This window comes from Manduca sexta, chromosome 9, assembly GCF_014839805.1.
Source record: "Manduca sexta isolate Smith_Timp_Sample1 chromosome 9, JHU_Msex_v1.0, whole genome shotgun sequence".
In the NCBI taxonomy this organism is placed as follows: domain Eukaryota; kingdom Metazoa; phylum Arthropoda; class Insecta; order Lepidoptera; family Sphingidae; genus Manduca; species Manduca sexta.
Genome location: NC_051123.1, coordinates 233,617 through 253,879, shown reverse-complemented (window position 1 = coordinate 253,879; position 20,263 = coordinate 233,617). Strand labels below are relative to the sequence as shown.

General features: G+C 34.4%; 4 protein-coding genes across 4 annotated transcripts; 2 read left to right on the top strand and 2 right to left on the bottom strand.

Moving 5' to 3' along the window:
• Positions 1-232: 232 nt before the first annotated feature.
• On the bottom strand, positions 233-6,693 carry LOC115455624 (probable ATP-dependent RNA helicase DDX55 homolog). Its single transcript, XM_030184253.2, has 7 exons — positions 6,320-6,693; positions 5,548-5,742; positions 3,413-3,710; positions 2,670-2,850; positions 1,845-2,085; positions 1,246-1,590; positions 233-489 (listed from the first exon to the last, which is right to left on the bottom strand). The coding sequence occupies exons 1-7, from the start codon at positions 6,614-6,616 to the stop codon at positions 250-252; spliced, it is 1,797 nt and encodes a 598-aa protein (XP_030040113.1). The 5' UTR covers positions 6,617-6,693; the 3' UTR covers positions 233-249.
• Positions 6,694-6,962: 269 nt separating this feature from the next.
• Positions 6,963-13,470, top strand: LOC115455646 (transmembrane protein 134). Its single transcript, XM_030184298.2, has 3 exons — positions 6,963-7,156; positions 7,323-7,593; positions 11,857-13,470. The coding sequence occupies exons 2-3, from the start codon at positions 7,442-7,444 to the stop codon at positions 12,197-12,199; spliced, it is 495 nt and encodes a 164-aa protein (XP_030040158.1). The 5' UTR covers positions 6,963-7,156; positions 7,323-7,441; the 3' UTR covers positions 12,200-13,470.
• Positions 13,471-16,334: 2,864 nt separating this feature from the next.
• On the bottom strand, positions 16,335-16,992 carry LOC119188796 (translation machinery-associated protein 16 homolog). Its single transcript, XM_037436669.1, has one exon. It carries the CDS (start codon positions 16,862-16,864, stop codon positions 16,376-16,378), a length of 489 nt encoding a protein of 162 aa, XP_037292566.1. The 5' UTR covers positions 16,865-16,992; the 3' UTR covers positions 16,335-16,375.
• Positions 16,993-17,059: 67 nt separating this feature from the next.
• On the top strand, positions 17,060-17,952 carry LOC115455647 (the record flags this gene model as incomplete). The annotated part of the gene is given in 1 exon segment (XM_037436668.1): positions 17,060-17,952. A coding segment is annotated over 1 exon segment (611 nt), but the record flags the coding sequence as incomplete, so codon positions are not given.
• Between the last annotated feature and the right edge of the window lie 2,311 nt (positions 17,953-20,263).

The window sequence follows — 20,263 nt, the reverse complement described above, 5'->3', positions numbered from 1 at the left end:
TTATCAATGGCTCTGCAAATTTGCTTCATTGGACCTTGTGCTGCTAGGTAATGTGAATGTAGTTAAAAAAATGTCAACCGACAAGAGAACTCGGTGGCTCGGCTTATTGGCTTTATCAGACCTCGTGCTAAGTGAAGGGAATGCGGCCCAAAAATATGTCCACAGGCTGGAGAAAAATACTCCCTGGACGGTCGTCACAGTAATGCATGAGTGTACTTTAAAGAAAAGTCTGTTTCTTTATATAAATCTTTAATCCCCAACATCGAACTGCTTATCAAACTGTTCGTCAGTAATCTTCCGTTTCTTCAGTTTCTTGAGCAATGCGACGTCAGCCGCTAACTCGTCGAGTTCTTCTTGCGTGACGACGCGTCTCTTCTTACCTCTCTTTCCTTCTCCCTCCTTTTGCTTTAATTCTTTCCGTTTCTTCCTTTTCTGCTTTCGTTCTTCTTTGTTCTGCTTCGTTTGCTCCCAAGGTTGGGTTTGGGCATTCTGAAAAAAAATTATTATAATGTACTATTAACCGCTTCCAAAACATGTTGCAGAAAAGTTTTGGGATAATTTGTATGACCGCCTTTCAGCCTAACAGCCACCCCTTCCGAAGAATCAAGTCCCAAGTAATTGTGTTTGAAAAACCCACACAACGTGCATGTGACCTGGGATTCGAAGCCAATACTTTAAGGTCTACATACAACCCATCGGCATCGTCCTAATACAACGCCCACGCAATCATCACAAGTTCGCGAGAATTTTAGTCTTACGAATCTGCGATCAAGCATACAGTCGCGCAATTAAAATGATACACCGCCATTAGACCAAAGAGAGGAAAAAATTTGACGTAAAGACTCTAAAAATGCAGTCCCTACTCATACTAAGCTAGAAGCTTACTGTTGTTTCAAACTGCACTGTATCAGGATCACTGTATAACACAATATTTAACTTAAATTACTTTAATCCAAAAGTAAACCGGGCAGGCAGTTACGAAGATGGGAAGACGATGTTAAGATAACAGCGGGGAAAACATGGACCAGAACAGCGCTCGACAGGATAAAATGGCAAGAATTGGAGGAGGCCTTTGCCAAAGTGGGGCAAACAGACCGAGATGTCGATGTCTAGTAACTAACAACTAGACTTACAACTACTAACATGCTTTGTAAATTATGTGTCTGAATAAAGGCTATTATTATTATTACTTTAATCCAAAACCAGCAAACGAAACAGAATTTGCATTAATTAGCAAACCCTTACTTTCTTTTTCTTCTTCGAAGGCCACACGCCACTCTTCTTATACTCTTCCAACTTCTGCAACCGACTCGCTTCCTTCTGCTTATCCTTATATGGTATACTATTGAAGTCTATCTCCTCTTTCGGACCTATAAACTGGTCCTTATGCTCCTGCTTGATTTCAGGCATTAGCGGCAGTTTCAGGAGTCCGTAACTGGTCGCTATGTGTCCTAGAGGAAGATCCTTGAACTGTAACAGCAGGTTACACTCGTGTTTCGTGTAAGCTCGCATGTGGGAAACGAATGCTCGCTGCCCTTTGTCTAGTATCGCTCTGTCCGCTTTTTGTTGGCTGTGGAGGATTGACAGCACCTGGAATTGAGGTATTTTTTTAAGATCATATTTATTTTAATAAATAAAACACATATAAAAATAAATACACATAAATAATTTGCTTTAGGAAATTGTTCTAAGATTAAGCCTTCTAAGGGGACACTTAGAAAGATATCCAGACCTATACCATTAATTCGGGACACAACCCTCGTTTGTCGGCTTTATATTTGACTCGCCCTGTGTATATAGTCCCTACAATACAAGAATAGAAATCCGAATACAATAACACAAACCTTCTCCCTCAGTTTCTGACTGATTTTGATCTCATCCTTGGACTGGCGCCAGTCCTTCAGCTCCACCATCTGGTTGCTCTTTATGAAAGGCACGTACGTATCTTCAGAAGGCAGCAGCGGGAGTAGCGAGCAGCCTGCAGCCCCACCACGGGCCGTGCGACCTACTCGGTGGACGAGGGCCGAGGGATTGGTGGGAGGCTCCCATTGCAGCACCCATTCTACTTCTGGTATATCTAGGCCTCTGAAAAAAGTTATTATACTCACACACAAGTCATTTATTCTCGAAGGGGTTGACAGAGGCGCAACAGAGCGTACACTCAGTTTTCGTCGTGTGTAATCTGTCCCATGATGTGGTAGGGAGCGAGCCTCGTCATAGCGGGCATTAATTCCAAACTCCTGGATTGACACTGAGTAAAAAAACCCAAGATCTCTGCCCGACCTGGAGATCAAACTCCAGACCTCAGCACTGTAGTCATACGTAAAACAACTACGCCACGGAGGCAGTCTGTGTTATTATAACCATGTTCTTAATATACCTCTTTCAGATATTTGTTAGAAGATTTCAATTATATATAGCATACAATTAGTCTAGGTCTTGGATTAATTTATTAGTTTAATGCGGGAGAAATAAATAACGAGTTAAATCTCATAATACCCAGTTATTTCCGTCATCAAAGTCCTTCTAAATTTCCATATTGGCTTTTACACCAATAAAATTACCAAACCACAGCTGGTTTAGTAATTTTTTTGGTGTAAAAGCTGGCTTAGCTGTATCTAACTTGACTCTTGCACACGAGACACCAAACACCGAATACAATAATTTACCTAGCGAGTAAATCAGTGCACAGCAGTATAGTGTTATCAGCCTCGCGGAACTTGCTCAGGATCTTACTTCTCTTGAGTTTCATCTTGCCGTGGATGGCGAATATCTTAATGCCTGGCAGGAACACGGGCAGCACGTCCGCCCAGTAGTCGACGCATGCGCATGTCGGCAGGAAGAATAGACCTGGAGTGTAGGTTTTGATTAAGTAGCCTTTAAAATTAGTACTTCTTGGTAAATTTGTCTTGACTTAACATCTTATGGGGGGTTTGGACAACATCACAAAATTTAAGCACGAAAACTGCTTTTTCAACCGACTTCCAAAAAAAGGAGGAGGTTCTCAATCGTGAGTTTATATTTCTTTTTCTATCTACACAGACTTTTCTAAGATTTGTGAGCTGATTTTTATGACTCCTTCTTCCAAAATGATTTCCTACTTATGATAACAAAAGTATGTGCACGCCAATGTCATCGCACGAATAACTATACTGCTACTTTGTATTATTCAAGGGACACCAGCACATAATATTCTTTTAATAATACATAACAAACATATGTTTACCCATGATATAAACCTTGAAAGAAAACTATTTACAGACTCAAACGGACTCCGAGTCCGCCGGATGACCAAGAAGGCTGCAGTCTTCGAAACGTCGGGAGAAAATAATACAAATAACCCCTATAAAATCCGCAAATAATTCTATTTCAATGTCTAAAATTCACGTAAACATAAGAAATTAAAACAAACCTTTAGCAATTTTCCGATTCCTTATAAAGTTCAGCAGGAAGAGGAACTTATCTTCCGACTCTACTATAACGTAATAGTTCTCTAGCAGCAACGGCGTGCTGATGGTAGACTTCTCCTTTACGCTGACCACCACCGGGTTCCGCAGCCCAGCTCTGACTAGATCCTGGAGCTCCTTGGTCTGAGTGGCGGAAAACAAGCCTGTGCGCCGCTGTCTGGGTAAGTACTGCAAGATTGTTGTGAGGGTGGCGCTGAAGCCCAGATCTAGGAGGCGGTCGGCTTCGTCTAGAACCAAGATTTCCTGGGGAAAAAAATGGTTTTAAAACAATGTCTTAAAGTTCATAATTTTATGTAAGGTTTATGTTCTGCAGTGTGTGTCATGTGTCACTATGATTAATAACGGCATATGTACGACGTCTGCGCCATCTATTCAAATATCAAATAAAAAATATGGGAGCAAATTAACAGCATAAATGCTAATCAAATTGTTAATCCAGGACATGTTCTATTTGTGTGCCAAGTTTCAACCTATTTGGTTGTTTCTGCATTTAATTTTAATAAACTGAAACACATTCATTAACTTTAGGATTTATACTAATAATACAACAATCAGAAAAAGTAAGCTAAGATAGTAAAAAATAATATCTCTGTCCAATTATTTATAAACAGTATAATAATTGGTAAATTTATTCAGGAAAGAAATTTGCATATAACAGAGCTGCAAACAAAGGCCTATTAAAACAATCATAAGGTGATCAACCTGACACAATAAGGAATGACTCAAATGTGGGTGATCAAACTCTATGCATGTCATTCATTCATTTAAACACCGACGGTCTTAAGTAGATGTTTATGAATGTAATTAGTTTGAATCATTGCTCTCAATTATCATGAATAACAGATTTGTAACACTTTTGATAAAATGTATGTCTTTTATTATAGTTTATGACTTATCACTATTATAATTAGGTGAAATTGATTTGAACAAATTTGCACCCACAATAGGTAAAATGGGGGTGAAAATTTTGTTTTTTTTTCCTACACTCATTTCACCTGATTCGACTCATAGGCATATTTTTGTTCCAAGTTTGGTATTAAAATTTTAACCTTTGGTCAGACATTACTAGTAAATGTTGGCAACGGAATGGATGAGTCGCACTACTGCCTTACAGAAATTAATCTCGACATTGGCTTAGCTCGGACAACAATGAACATTAACAATTGACAAAAAAAGGCTCTAAAAGATCAGCAAGTCTTTTAAAAGTTACTGTATACATTTTTATAACAAAGTTCCCACTGAGATCAAATCCTTAAATATTGCGAAATTCGAAGCCACTATTAAGCGCGAGTTGTATAATAAAGCTTATTACAAGATCTCAGAATACCTAGAGGATATAAATGCCTAGGACTAGGCATTTTTGTGTTATTTTCTTTGGAATCATGTCACGTGATCGAGATATATATATATTTTTCTTTCTCTTTATTTGTAATATAACTGTAAGCGGCTTGGGTATGAAATACTCTCTAACTGTCTGTACCTGCTCAGCCTCTTAGGCTTAACATTTCCTAGTATATTGTGTTGTTCCCAGTACGTGGTAATTTAGTTTAAATAATCTTATGTATAATATATGTAGCGGCGTAAAGGTAGACGCCACTGTAGAGGAACAGATGGTTGCGTTCCTCTATGGAAGGCAAACATTTACAGTCAGGCAGATGTGGCGCCTGACCGGCCGCGGCCCCTCCGACAGTTCCTATTCGGAGGTGGTATATATGCTGCACGTCGCGCAAATTGTGCAAGCGTGATTCAGGATCGACATCGCCATCTATCGTGATTGTTGTGTGATATCACTGTAGTTGCGTCACTGCATGGATCCTCTTGCAGTTCCAGCGATGTTGACAAGATGGCGGTGTATGCATCGATTGTACCGCCACATATACACTTTTTTGAACTAATTTTTTATATCAGTGTTGATGTACTTTGTTCACAAAATGTTTGTTACTTTGTTATGGAAACTGCTGGATTATGTTTTATTTTTTTATATTAATTAACGATAAATATTGTTTTGTAATATATATAAAATATAACAATATTCTGAAGAAGATAAAAGGAAAAAAGTGTTTTTTTTCAATCAACTTACAAGCTCTTTCATCCGTCCAGCCAAATTTAGCTGCTTCCTCTCCGACAGCAGGTCCTCAAGCCTTCCCGGAGTGCACACAGTTATGTGCGCTCCCTTCTGCAGTGTCTCCACATCTATCTCCACAGCTCTGCCACCCACCAACAAGGCTAGTGTTACATGAGACAGCTCTGGCTCTTGTAGGAATTGTTGGATCACCTGGTGAATAAAGCAGATTTTTGTGTTTATTATACTCTGTTAAGGCTGGTTTTGACAATGTTGGGCCCTATTCTCTAAAATAATGTAAACTCGTAACACAAAAGTGTTATATTATTGAAAATTAGAGTGGGACAGTGTTCTGTATGCCAATATTAATTGTTGTAAATGTGTTGTGGTGCATTACACATTTGTTATAAACTAATAAAACAATATTATAGATTTGAATACGCAATCTTAGGATTAGTTGAGTCTTTAGTTTAAATAATATTTTAAATACAATCTTTTATTGGTAATCAATTTTAAACTTATTTTGCTTGCCTTCCTGTATTACAATAATGATAAATGGAATTCCAATCGTAACAACATTATTTATACATAGTAATATGATGTTAAGGAATATAGGTAGATTGTCCATCACTGTAAATCACCACCCTTAGGAATTGTATCAATCAGTCTGTGACTAAATGGCGAGCGGTAAGGATAAGCTTATCCTAAAACATACTAATAATCAAAATATTCACAGAATTTAGTCGAATATTACAATGCTATAACTAAAAAAGGCTACAACTAAACGTACTGTGTAAATCTGTGTCGCTAATTCTCTCGTCGGCGATATAATAGCAGCGTACACGAAATCCTTCCGCAGTGGACTATCCTTTTGCTTCTTCAGCAACATTTCCAACAAAGGAACGACGAACGCAAGAGTTTTGCCCGACCCTGTTACCGCCTCAGCCACTACGTCTTTGCACGAAAGGATTAGAGGTATTACAGCGGCTTGGATAGGGGTCATAGTCTTAAAGCCCTGTTTATTGATACAGCTCAACACCGGCTTTGATAACGCCGGCGTAATTTTAGCCCAGTCTTTATTAACCATTGTATTTTAAGGAAAAATATTCCACAATTTAGTACCATGTGCACTTGACGGCTGTTTATTTACTTCATGATAATGACGTTTAATGTCAGTGTTGCCTTCACAAAATTTTAAGTTCCGTTCGGATACACATAACAATTCAAAGACAATTAATCCTTATCGGAGTTTTTTTTGTATAAATAATATGATAATCTAAAATAAGGAAGTAATGTTACTTATATATTAAAACCTCAAAATATATTCCTCCTTACCGTGTCTACTTTGTTTGTAAATACCATATGCGATTGTTTTATTTTGAAAGTATTAGCTTGACTAATTGTGTATCCAAACATGATCACTGGCTTTTATAGTCGTTCTATGGCGGCATCAATTTATTATTTTGAAATCACCTGTGCCCATCGCAATCAGTCGATAAGGCATTTATAGTGAATCAAAGTAGTGAATAAAACGCATATTTTTAACCTTTCCCGCTTCTTTATTTTTGCGTTATATTTTGATCATTTTCTACCCAAGTGAGAATAAGTTGTGTTCTAAAATAACTAAGTACGTAATCTTGTTACTTTTCAAAAGAAAATTAGTATTTATTTAAAAAAATCAGGATTTGTATTATCGTGAAAACGCAACTGTTTCTTATATAACTTATAGCGATTGATAATTATCAATAATTTTATTTATTGGGCAACTAAACAATAAAGTAATTTACTTTCAGATCTCACTTCAATCAATATGGCGCATGTTGATATGACAAATTGACAGCTGTGTATTGTGCTCGTAACGAAAATTTGTGATGTTTATTTCTCGCATCCAGACTGAAAACAAGCATACACAATGACGAGACCGTTCGGTAACAGTGACAAACGTTTTTCAATCGACGACGCGTTCGAGGAGGAGACCGACGAGGCGATAAAAGTTTACGGCGCAACTGGGGACAGATCACCTTTACAGAACAAAATTAGGAATGGAGGCGATTATTTGTCCAGGTAATGGCGATTTAATTCATATCGAACACTTTAGGACAAGTATTTTAAAGTAAAATCGTTTGTTCATAACAATTATTGCCTGAAAAATCAATGTACAGATGACCTTTTTTATTTCGGTGAGATATTGTTGTGTGAAGTTGATCGGACAATGTTCTACATTCGTAATTACTCGCTAATGTTTACTAACTGGACCGCACAGTAACCTACTGCGTGAGTTAACAGTAAATTTTTAATTGCTATTATGATGATAGTGTTAATCCTCTATAATGGCTATGAGATGTGGTGTTCACATGCAATTGTTGTATACATATAGTTTTTATTATATGTGTGCGTTTTACCACATTACTGAATTTTAATGTCTTATACAAATTAATAGTCTTAATTGTATCAACAATATCCATATCATATTAGTTAATATTGATAATGGTAGATAATAGATATGCATCTCTAAAATAAAAAAGGCAAAATCCATTAGGTTGTTATTGTAAACAAAAGTTAATTACAGTTCGATAGATTCACAAATTTATATACTTTGGTTGCTTCTTAATATGAATTTGTTATTGCAAAAAAATATACTTGGCTATTAGCACAGTATTGTGTTGAAATTGTGACTTATAATGCCATAATTGTTGATATTGAAAGACAAAGAATATATATATTTTTAAATTATATTTATTTCTTTAGTTTCCCTTAACAAAAGGGCACAGCCAAGGCGCTGCATACCAATAATATAATCTAATAGTATTGTGATGTTTGTATTTCTCTTAACATTATTTTATTGCTTTATTCAACAACATACACGCATACAGCCATTACAGGGTGCATCCAATTTGCACTGACGGGACTATTAACAAAAATATACAATTATAACTACTTACAAAATGAATTAAATAACATAAATGTAAATTAAACATAACATATAAAATTATATTTGTGTGCTTATGCCAATTACTTTGCAAAACATCTGCCTTGAAATGCACCTCATTTGTAGTTTTAATCACTTGGGTGAGAGACTCACAGGGCTCATTCACTTTTTGATGAGCTTGCCTTTCCATTTGTGGGATTAAATTCATTCATTCATCTATAACATTCTCTAGTCCAGTGTTTCCCACCCTTTTTTAGGCCATGCCCCACCTTAACATTTTTAAGATTTTTATGCACTCCATACATAATTTTTATAATTGTTTTGTTCCCTGAAATATAAATGATAAGTTTTAGGAAGAAATGACTATGAAACTGTTATCAAAGTATCGTAAGTAAAATTTCAAAACATAATGAAAAACTGAAAAATCTGTTTAAATTTCCCCCCTGTGGGTTGTGGGCCCCTATGTTGGGAAAGACTGCTTTAGTCTATTAACTATCTTAACACAAACGTCACAAACTTAATGCACAAACAAACACTTTTATGTCTATCATAATATAACATAAATGAGGAAAACTACAGCATACAGTTACACTCAGTAATAAATAAAAATAAAATAACATATAAAATTGTCTTGAAACAAGCACTTAATGCCTTCATTCATAAACAAAAATATGTATGAGTCATATGCTTTTGTGTGTTGATTCAGAGTATCTATAATACAAAATGATCTTAATTGTACACTATAGTTGTCTCGTTTCCTGGTATGGCTACAATCATCATATTATTGGTTTTATGAGCAATGATTCAGAGAAACACAAATCTTTTATATATGCAAATTGTGAGGGTCTATGCAAATGGCGTATATTATATCCGCTGAATATATGCGTTTACAGGGTTCACCTATTGGAGTGAAAGTATGTAGTGACTAACCATATAGCATTCTTTGTGCGTTTCGGAAGCATCGTTTACGCACACAGAATAATTAATGGGTACCTAATCATTATGTGCCTTTGGTAGTCCACTGAAATAGCCTTCCCTCTCCTAAAAATTTCCAAGCCAATGTGTTATTTTAATAAGGTGCTGTGATAAAATGTCTGTTTTTAACAAAAATATCTGAATATACTATATGATATATGTTATTCCCTTACTTTTCAAATTAATTTGGGGTTGGCAATTGGCATGTCAGTCTCATCATTCATACTTCTGGCCATCCCAGTTATTAACAGACATACTATAAAGTAATATTTTAAACCAAGTAGGGTTAACAGGCATATCACATTGATAAGGAAATCTAGGTTTTGTAAACTTTTCAAATATTTGCAAAGCCTATCATTTAGATCTTTGTATTCATTCCGTAAATTAATTACCTCTGTTCCTTACTGTGATATATAACATTATTTTTTCATTGTAACATACATTCCTTTTTATAACAAATAAAAATATTATATTAAAAACCACATTTTTGATATTATACATGCTTTTATAGCTGCAAGACATCCAAACTATTTCAAATCTCCCATACTATGGCCATGCATAGTTTTGCTCCCCTACAAAAAAGCCTTCACGTTGTACATAGGTAATAAACTCCGAGTGAGTTTTGATCTCACACTGTCCAAAACCGATACAATTAGTTGCGCATCACACAAACATTTCGCAATTCGGTAAAGTTAGTCATAACTCAAAAAACGAGTTATTCGGATATAATCACAGTCAACAGCAGGTAAATACGAGTTTGACTCTACGTAACTATATCCAGTGTTGTGACTTTTTTAACGATGTAAGATTTGTATCTGTTTGGAATCGAACCTATTTCCTAGTTCCAATATCGTCACAATCGACGTAGTATAAAACATGTGTGATAGCTTACTTAATGCAACCTCTTTGTTCATAACATGATGTCATTGTTAAACTCATAACAGAATCATACGTTTTGTTGTAAATATTAAACTTAATTTTACTATCATAGTACATATTATAAATGCTAACATAACTCTTTCTGTTACGCCTTCATGGCTGAGACACTAAACCGATTTTGATAAAATTAAGGAATTTGATCAGGAAGAAGGAACATGGGTATTGTTACTTTGAATACTTGTCGAATGTACTGAAGCTACGAACAAAATCTAGTCTTTTTTCATAATTTTACTAATATTACCTATAAATGCGAAAAAATTACATGTATAAAATTTGGAATGCGTGGATGTTTGTTATTAGTTAGAAAGAAACGTAGAAACTGATTTCGGCGAAATATGGCACACTGATAGCTACTAACCACCGCCCAAATCGACTTTATCTATCTATTTTCGGATACCGGGAGTTCTAAAATGCGGCCGAGCCCATAAAACGTATCCATACGCCCTTGGTGGGAGCCTTGGCCGTGTACAGCCGCCAAGGCAAAAGCGATCAACCCCGAGTTGATGTTCACATCGATCATTTGTCACGCGAGGGTTGCGAGACCTAGCTCGTAATACAGAATAAAAAAAAGTTGAAACTTGAGTCACGTTGGCGGAATTAGTTATAGTAATGACAAGTCCAAACAATGTTATGTTAGTAGTTTTTTCTATAAAAGGACCTGATCTAACATGATATTCATAAGAGACAACGTTCAAAGTAATAAGTCCTCGGTTTCCTCCTCGTTAACAAGATACTGGTGAAACCGAGTTTTTCGAAAATGAACTTAGCTTGATTTGCTCTCTAGGTCTACCATCCCTCAATCTATCAGCCTGTATGTTTTCACTATGGGTCATATTCTATCCTAGAATTTTTACCCTACAGCTTTCTTTATCCATTTGCTTCCATATCTATTAATTGTTCAGTAGAGTATGAGCTTGGCTCACATTGCTCCTACAATTCGTCAATCTAGCATTGACCCAGCAGAGTAACTTTAAAATGATTAACTTTCATTGATTTAATTTTGTAAAACTATCGTGGTTTTTACTCCTTAGGTCATATCACATTTTCCTCTTCATTTTTACTTTAAGAGTAACTAGAAATCGTAAAAATGACTGCTCCAAGGTAGCATAAATGCGCAGCGACAGAGTTCCCGGTTTCGATTCCCAGGATGTATAACTGATATTTTGTGAGATTGAATTTACACAGAAAGAGGTAGGATTATACAATCTTAAGCTAAATTCTTTCTGCAATATGGTTGTAAAATACAGTTTTACGCGTTTCAGTAGGGTACGGAAGGAGGAAGATAATTCACAATAACACTAGTGTAATTGGATGAATTGCGTAAACTATTGATGTACTTTTTATCTAGCACGGCAAAGTGACGTCACTGCACGTGATGTGAGGGAATGAAGCTGGAGAAAAATATTCAGCAAAGGATCTTGTATCTCGCGATCAGCACAATCATGGCAGCCATGTTTAACAACATCTTCTTAATTTGTCCACAGCAAAACCTACAAATGCACAGAAGACACGACCTCCAGAGACTCAGACTCACTCATACATGAATATGTCGAATCGACGCAGTCCATGTACTGCTGGAATCATCCCAAAGTGAGGGAGAACTGGAAGACGGTGTGCGCTGCCGTGGTGCTGCTGATTGTTGGCGTGGGACTCCTCGGTATGGGGGCTTTTGCAGTGGCCGAGCCAGAGAATGGACTCCAAGGGGCTGTATTCTTCGTAGCCGGCATGATATGCTTCGTACCTGGCGCGTATCACGTCGTGTACATCTGGCTGGCCGCCAGGGGACAACGAGGCTACGACTTCTATCACCTGCCGTTATTCACTTGATTCATTTTGAGTGCTCTTTTGTGTAAAATGGATTCGAAGTGTGCGTAAACGAGTGGTTGTGTCGATAAGTTTATTTGCTCTCTATACGCGAAAATTTTATGTGACGCGATGGTCTGTGATGCGAGTGTGCTGGTAGATGACAACTGTATTTTTTTCTCACAACTTAATTAATAAAACTGGTAAGTCAAAAGTGATGATATTATACAGAATGTTGTCTCATTGTACGTCGTTAAATTAATTTCAACATTAGTTATCTTTTCAGGGTATCTAAAATTTGATCCATTATCGAAATATGTTAAATTCGTTATGGTAGCTGGCAGCTGCTATTTTGATGGCTTTACCAATCTACTAAGTTGAACGGATGGTCTCTCCGAATCCCTTAGTCATCTTCTTATTGGACTCGAGAGGTCACAGTTCAAAAGCTATAAAATTATCCGCCTAGATGCGTCATTTCTTTTTATTTTTTTAAAATTAATGGTGCTTCAGTTAACTGTCTATTACTGGATGAAAAGATTAGTAGTAAACACAACTTACTAAGAATGCACCCAATTTACTTCAAAGCCAATTTGACTTCTTACAAAAATTTGCAAATTTGTCCCTTGTATATAGATATGGTTGCAATTTATATGAATGCGTCAAAGTATTGCAATTGACTGCGTAATCGGTTGTTATCTATCAGCTGTGTAAAATAATTATTGTAAGTAATAAAGCGAACGAACTTCCAGTCATGCTTACACAGTAAAGCTTAGCATTGTAAAGATTATGTTTAAAATATACGGGGTAATTTAAACCTTAATAACTAGGTATAAAGGCGCGTGTAATGAAACGCAAAATATCTCATTCGATGTCTCAGTATATTAATAAAAAAGCATATTGTACTATAGTTACCATTCACATAATATTGTATTGTATTAATATATTTTTTATACCTAGTTTGATTCAGAAAATTTACCTTACACAGAAAAAATTACCCAAAAAAATACATACATATAAAATATGCATTATTACTTACCTATAAAATTTTATTTTGTAAACTGAAAAAGAAAAAATCAAAAAACTTGTTTTTAAAAGGTTTTTTTTTAATTTCAGTTGTATGTATGTCTTAGAATTTTGCAATCAATATTTCACTCACTTCCACTGAAGCTATTGGGCTGAAATTTGACATACATGTTTGGTTCTTGTGATTTCTAATAAATCACACTCGAGACCTTTGGGCTAATAATTATTGTATTTCACATAATAGAAAGTTGTCCTGTTTACATTCAATAAAAGTTAACTGCTTTATTTTTCCTTTGAATGCAAAAAATGTTTTATTTATTTACAATGAGAAATTTCAAACTATTGCGAGCCTTACATGAGTAAAAAAACTGTACAAGCTATGGTACATACCTGCCATCAATATATCAAGTTTTAAAAATGTGAATTTTATGTCTTATTTATGTAAATTAAGGAATTTCAAACAATCTGTCCAACTATTGAATTTTTAACCATTTTCCAACAAAAACTTAAAACTGGTATTTAATCTGTAAATAATATGTGAAATGTAGAAAAAAATGTATAACCATGTTAAAATTTTCATAAAAAACACTATGTATTAACAGTTAAATTTTGAAATTGAAGTATTTTTAAAACTACTTTTAAATACTCTTGAAAAAAAATATTTTTAATAGACTATCAAAGTGCCTAGTTGCATAGGAGTGGTAGAATAAAATAATATATTATGACAACTTTCATGCTACTTACCCTTCTAATAAAAAATTCACATGTTAAGGAGGATGCAAAAGCATAGGTTTTAAACCTTCTCCATCACTTATAAATTACCTATGCCCTCCATACTATTTGGTCGCTCATATTGACATAATGAACTATTAGGAATATCCATGTTTATATTCCAAAGAGTTGGACATCACATTTCATCTATTGTAATAAAAGTTATGGCTTACTGTTTACATAATTAAATACAGAAACCAGCCAGCTATACCATGAGTTATAATCAAATATATTCATATATTTATAGTTTGTTCAGGTCATTTATATAATTAATACTAACCTATATTTTATGTGACCTGAAGCAATTAGTGTATATTGTAATGCTTTAATGAATCAATTGTTTTTCTGTAGATTTCAAGATCTATTTGGGAAATGTTTGCATTTTCCTTTAATTTGCCTAGGTTAAGATTATTTTCCTAATGAGTGAAAACAGTCCAGAAAAAGGACTTTTCGTGGGCTGGTATGGTAGATGATTTTTTTATTTATAGGACTTTAATTGACCAGCTGAAAATGTGTCAGTTTTGTGATTATGTAGCCCCAATTTTTGTTTCTTTAATTAAATTTATTTAAAGACAGCCTATTATTTATTGGTACCGTGAAATGTTATTGCATTTATTCAAGTTCCCATGAGGTCGATAAATTGTATATTATGATTTATGTGTTTATTTTTTGTTTAGTCATTGAGCATTTTATTTTTACAGTGAATGAAATTTTTTTGTATGTGATATTGTGACTGATTTTGTGTAACATATCAAAATGTTTTTCTACATGTCTTGTATAGTTTATGGTAGAATATATTACAGTTCATGGCATAATATCTTTGATTAGATAATATCTTTAATATATTTTCTCACTTATAGACTTTTAGATTACATTATAGACTTATTTGCATGTTTTTTTAAAGATATATTATAATTTATTACTTGTTTCGACATGTGAAAATGAATTTGGGGGGTAATGAATTTTTGTTTTATAATATTAGTGAAGAAAGGTAGTATTTTGGTAGTAACAATCATTTTATGATTTCTACTAAAAACAAAAATATTCATAGTTAAAATTATACTGCATAATATAATTTTAAACATAATTTAGAATAAATTATATTTTAAAAATGTAATTCTATTTTAGTAATAAAAATTTGTTATAATTTCTGATTGTTTGTTGGGTTGTGACCATTCTTAACCACATTTATAATTTTAGGAAATGGACTTATTTATATCAAAACTGAAACCACAAAATTATCTGTCAAAAATGATATGCCATGTAACATATTGGTTTGTGATTGAGTAATTCTGTTGTAGGATATTATGTGTAGATATACTTACTACAATTTGTGCATTCGCTAGGCAAGTTTGAGATGGCAATATTGCATGATATTGTCCAACTTTGCCTATGTGTTGTGCGTTTCTATGTCATGCTTACTGCCTAGTTTATACACGGCATATATAGATAAGCCAGAACTATCAACATTATGTTCCTCGGTTCGTCAATTCATCTGGTCTCCAATTCATGTCCAATTGTATCATGATGTAAATATTTCTTAATTTAATAAATTAGTCATCCTAATGTATTGTTATTTTTAGACCTTTGTATATGTGATGATTGACTTACAAATTCATTTTTTCAGTTAAGACAGGTTTGTCATATTATTTATGTATATACTGATTCAGTAAAGAATTTTTAAAAGCACAGAATTCATACGCAGTATAAATACATTAAAAAGTTTATTGCAACCCTTTCTAGAATGTAGATGTAATGAAAATGAAATGCTCTCTTTTCAGACAGATTATTTATTTTATTTAGCAACCTAAGACTGATGTCTTCTTATATTGCTAAATATTTATTCAGCAATAATTGCTGATAAACAATGCATTTATTTCCATACATACCTCCACATTCATAATAAAGAGAATATTTCTCATTGAAATGCCAATTTAAATTATTTTAGTATGATATAAGATATGGCAGCAATGGTGAAACAGAAAGAACATTACTTACCATATTTTGGCAACAGTGGTAGTTTGAGGAGAGGCTATATATTAGCCAAAAATATATATTTGTGTACTTGCAGATTTAATAAATCACGCAATTCAAGGTAGGGACAGACTAGACGCTATCCCACCTCTAGATACACCTGACAGTGGATAAAAAGGTCTCAGACATATGCTTTGAGTCTTGCCTTAATTCAGACCGGTAATGCAAATCAGTCTGGTGTTAATATAAATACATATAAAAGCTGAGTAAAAGTAAAATCATTATTCCTCTCTTTTCTCCATCGAAGACCTTAATTACAAGCATGATGGTACAATTAAAGTCTTTTAAATATGTTAACAAAGAAATTTGATATAGAATGAAACAAACTCAATAAAATATAAAAATAAATATATTTATGTACAAATTATACAACTAAATTAGATGCTTCTTTGCAAATCTTCTTAATTTGAAATGCTGTAGGAATCTAAGTTCTCCATTCCAATTCCTCAATACAGACATCTGTTCAACATCCATCATATTAGGCAACTCAATACCGCCTGTTTCGAACTCTTGTAATTCATTTTTCTTGGTAATATTAATTATATCTTCTCTACTGGCATGTTGGCGGTTCTTCCTTTGCCCAATCGAATTTTTTAACGCAATTTGTTCTAACTCTTCATCGAAGCGCCCTAGATAACTATTAATTAATTCCAAAACTTGTTCCTTAGATAAAACCTCACAGTTTTCCGGTAATCTCTCTTTGAACCACATTATTTTTTCTCCTATTAAATTTTGTTTGATGTGGGTGTCCAATTTGCTCTTATCCTTCCTCTCGTTTCTTTTCATTTTCTTTGAAAGTGTAATTGTCTTTCTGCTGTTAGGATGTTTTAGTTTTTCTATATTCTTCTTCACGTTAGGCATTTTGTTTTTTATTATTGTATTTACCACGTGTTTACAAAATTTTGGAAAAATAGCGTAATCAGCAGCAAATCAGTAATGTCACAATGAAAGATATCACCTATCACCCACGTCCGTATGACATTTTAAAATCGTTCAGAAAAGGAAACATCAAGGACATACAAAAGCAAGTAGATATATATTATTTTATATTATTGTTGTTATAATTTTTATGAACTACCTGATATTTTGGTTTTATTCTGGCTTTTACTAAATACCTACTTTGTGCAGATTGTAATTATGAAAATTATATTCTATATGGGCAATTATTGTCAACTGTCAACCCTCATAAGTAAAAGTCAAAACATAGTTAACCTTTTCGTTCTTCCGTCAGATTTGTTTTTGTGAAGATATTTCATGTTATATCCGTGATATCTGATATATTCTGCAAATTTCATAATATTGAAACTCTTAAATCAATTAACTGGATATACAACCGACATGATAAAACGTCCCAAACCAGGCGAGGATGAGGACGATATCCTCAAAATGCAAGAAGAGTTCCTTCGGGAGAAAAATAAAAACGAAAACTGGCAACCGGCAGCTCAAGTGGTCAATCTGCGACCTACGGAACCAACGAAACGCCCAACTACTGAACCGGCTACACGGAAACCATCTAAATACGCAAAAGCTAAGGGTCTTGGGAACACGGAGAAAAGAGTTACCTTTGACTCAGCAAATGCAGTTTTGGGTGATATATTGGAAAAGAATGTAGACGAACCTAAGAAAGAGGTAGAAGATGATAAAGTGTACTATCCTAAAGTGATTCCTTCTGTTTTGGGCAATATTGTAGAAAAAAATATTGATTATTTTGATTTAGAGTTCAAGCCAATGCCTTCTCAGGGATTTCCTGTTGCAACAAAGCGCGATTCTAAAGCACAAGCACTAGATAAAACAATTAAAAAACAAAATGAACCTACAGAAATGGATATAGACATACCATCTACTAGTAAAACTGTTTCAGAATCGAATAAACTCAACCTACCTGCTAAAAGTTATGTAGTAACATCCAAAGAAGCTGAGAAAATTCATACTGAAAATGTTAGAGTTCTGGAAAAGATGTCTGAAAAAGAAATATTGGATGAGCAACAAAAATTATTATCTAGTTTAGACCCTAAACTGGTAGAATTTATAAAGTCTAAGCGTAACACTCAAACAACTGACAACAAATCAAAACCAACTGCCAAACAAGATATTTCAACTAGAGTAGAAAAGATGGACACTAGTGAGCCAACTCCTGCCCCCATTCATGATACGCTGTGGGAAAATGACATACTCTCCCATCCTGAAGTCAACAAATGGCTGCACTTTGATTCCTTAGAAAAAGACAAATTTGAATGGATGAAAGGTGTTGAAGAGAGTAAAAAGATTAATCCTGATGAACCTTACGAAGCCAGGTTTGATTTTAAAGGGTACTTGCTACCATATACGATGGAATATACAGAGGCTACGAAACCTTTGTTCCACCATGGAGAGGAATCTCACAGACCTGGTTACACAATTACAGAGCTAATTGAGCTGTCTAGGTCATCCATAACACAACAAAGAGTCATGGCTCTTAACACCATAGCTGGAATTCTTGAGTACTACAGCGCTGGTACCTATAAAGATGTTTTAGACATACCATTGAGCAAAATATTCTTTATCATAAGAATTGCTATGGATGAAAATAAGGTTATCATTCTTGAACCAGCTCTAAAGGCTATGAGAAATTTATTTTATAACCGAATTGATGAAGCATCTCTTGATGCATTGACAGGATTTGAAGAAGGTACTATCCAGCCTTGTTTAGAAAATGATAAGTCAGAAATTGCTGAATTACAGTCAGAGGAATCAGAGTTAAAAGATTTCCATTTGGCTGAAGTGGATATAATAACTGCTGTGATGCGAACAAATATCCTTCAAAGAATGTATTATATTCTAGATACTATAAAACCAAGCTTCAACTGTGTACAATATTGCTTACAAATATTGACAAGGCTAGCAAGAGATTCGGTAGACACAGCACAAAAAATTCTGGAAGCAGATCATTTAATGCATTCCATTATAAAAAATTTCATACCTGTTACTAACATTAACTTTGTGTTTGATCCGAATATTGTGTACAATGGAAAGCCAGTTTTAGCCGCACTGAAATTAATAAGAGTTCTCTCTCTACAGTCTATTGATATTGCTGGAATGTTGACATCAAAATATAATATTTTAAACCCTATATCAATGTACATAAGTTCAGGAGTTGAGAGGAGTTATGGATTGCGGATACAGACCGAAGCCCACAGTATTTTGTCTAACATTCTTCACTATGGTTTGGGGGTAGATTGTGCTTTGTCTTTAAGTCCAGTAATCATAACAGCTCTCTACAAACATGTACAAGGGACAGATATTTTTATTGAATCATCAATATTGTCAGCCACACATGCAGCTGTTGTTTTACAACTTGTAAATAAATTGTTGAATTGCAAAGTACAAGGATTTGATCAGTTTAAGACACAAGTATATCCTCTGCTTAAAGAAGGTGTTCAGAAATGGATAGCACAGTTATGTAGCTCAGAAAATTACAAATGTGCTCATTTAAGATTGCTATGCTCTGCATTGGATTGTTGTAAGACATTGTTGCTAATTGAAAATGTACCAGTCAAGTTCTTCAATAACTCCTTAAAACAACTGGCCAATTCCAAAGGATTTGAAAGGATTATCAAAAATGTTGTGCTAAGCTCAAACCTCTTATCGAGCATCGAGGAGAAAGATCTACATGTCACAAAGAACTTGATGAGTCTCAGATGTTTTGTAATTGATTCCGATCAAAAAGTGTTGCCTATTCTCAATGAGGTGTCTCCGATACCATTCCTAGGATCTCTATTTAAATTACTGGCAGTTGTTGATGATAAAGAAATATCACAAATGTATCTGAAATGTGTTCATAATTATCTCAAGAAATTAGCTAACAATAATCCAAGTCTTTGTGATAATTGGTTTACCAGAATGGAAACTGATTTTGTATTTAATATTCTGAAGATATCTATAAATTGTGATGTTACCGAAGGTGATAAGGATCTTCTCTATGCTGTAGCGAATCGCCTTTGCTATATATTAAGAATAGACAAGAAATATGAATTGGACTTTTTGTTCAGTAACATAGTATTCAACAAAAGTTGGTTCACAGCTGAAAGACTGCTAAATTTAGTTAACTTGACTGATGCTGATGGGTTTTCTAGAGCTTTAACATCAATAGAAGATATAAAGAAATGTTATAGTCAAGTAATAAAATTGAATTATGAAGATAGCGGACCCAATGTTGTATTAAGGAAGTGGATGGAGCCAATACTTCCACGTGACTGGATATATCTTCCTATTCTGATGCTG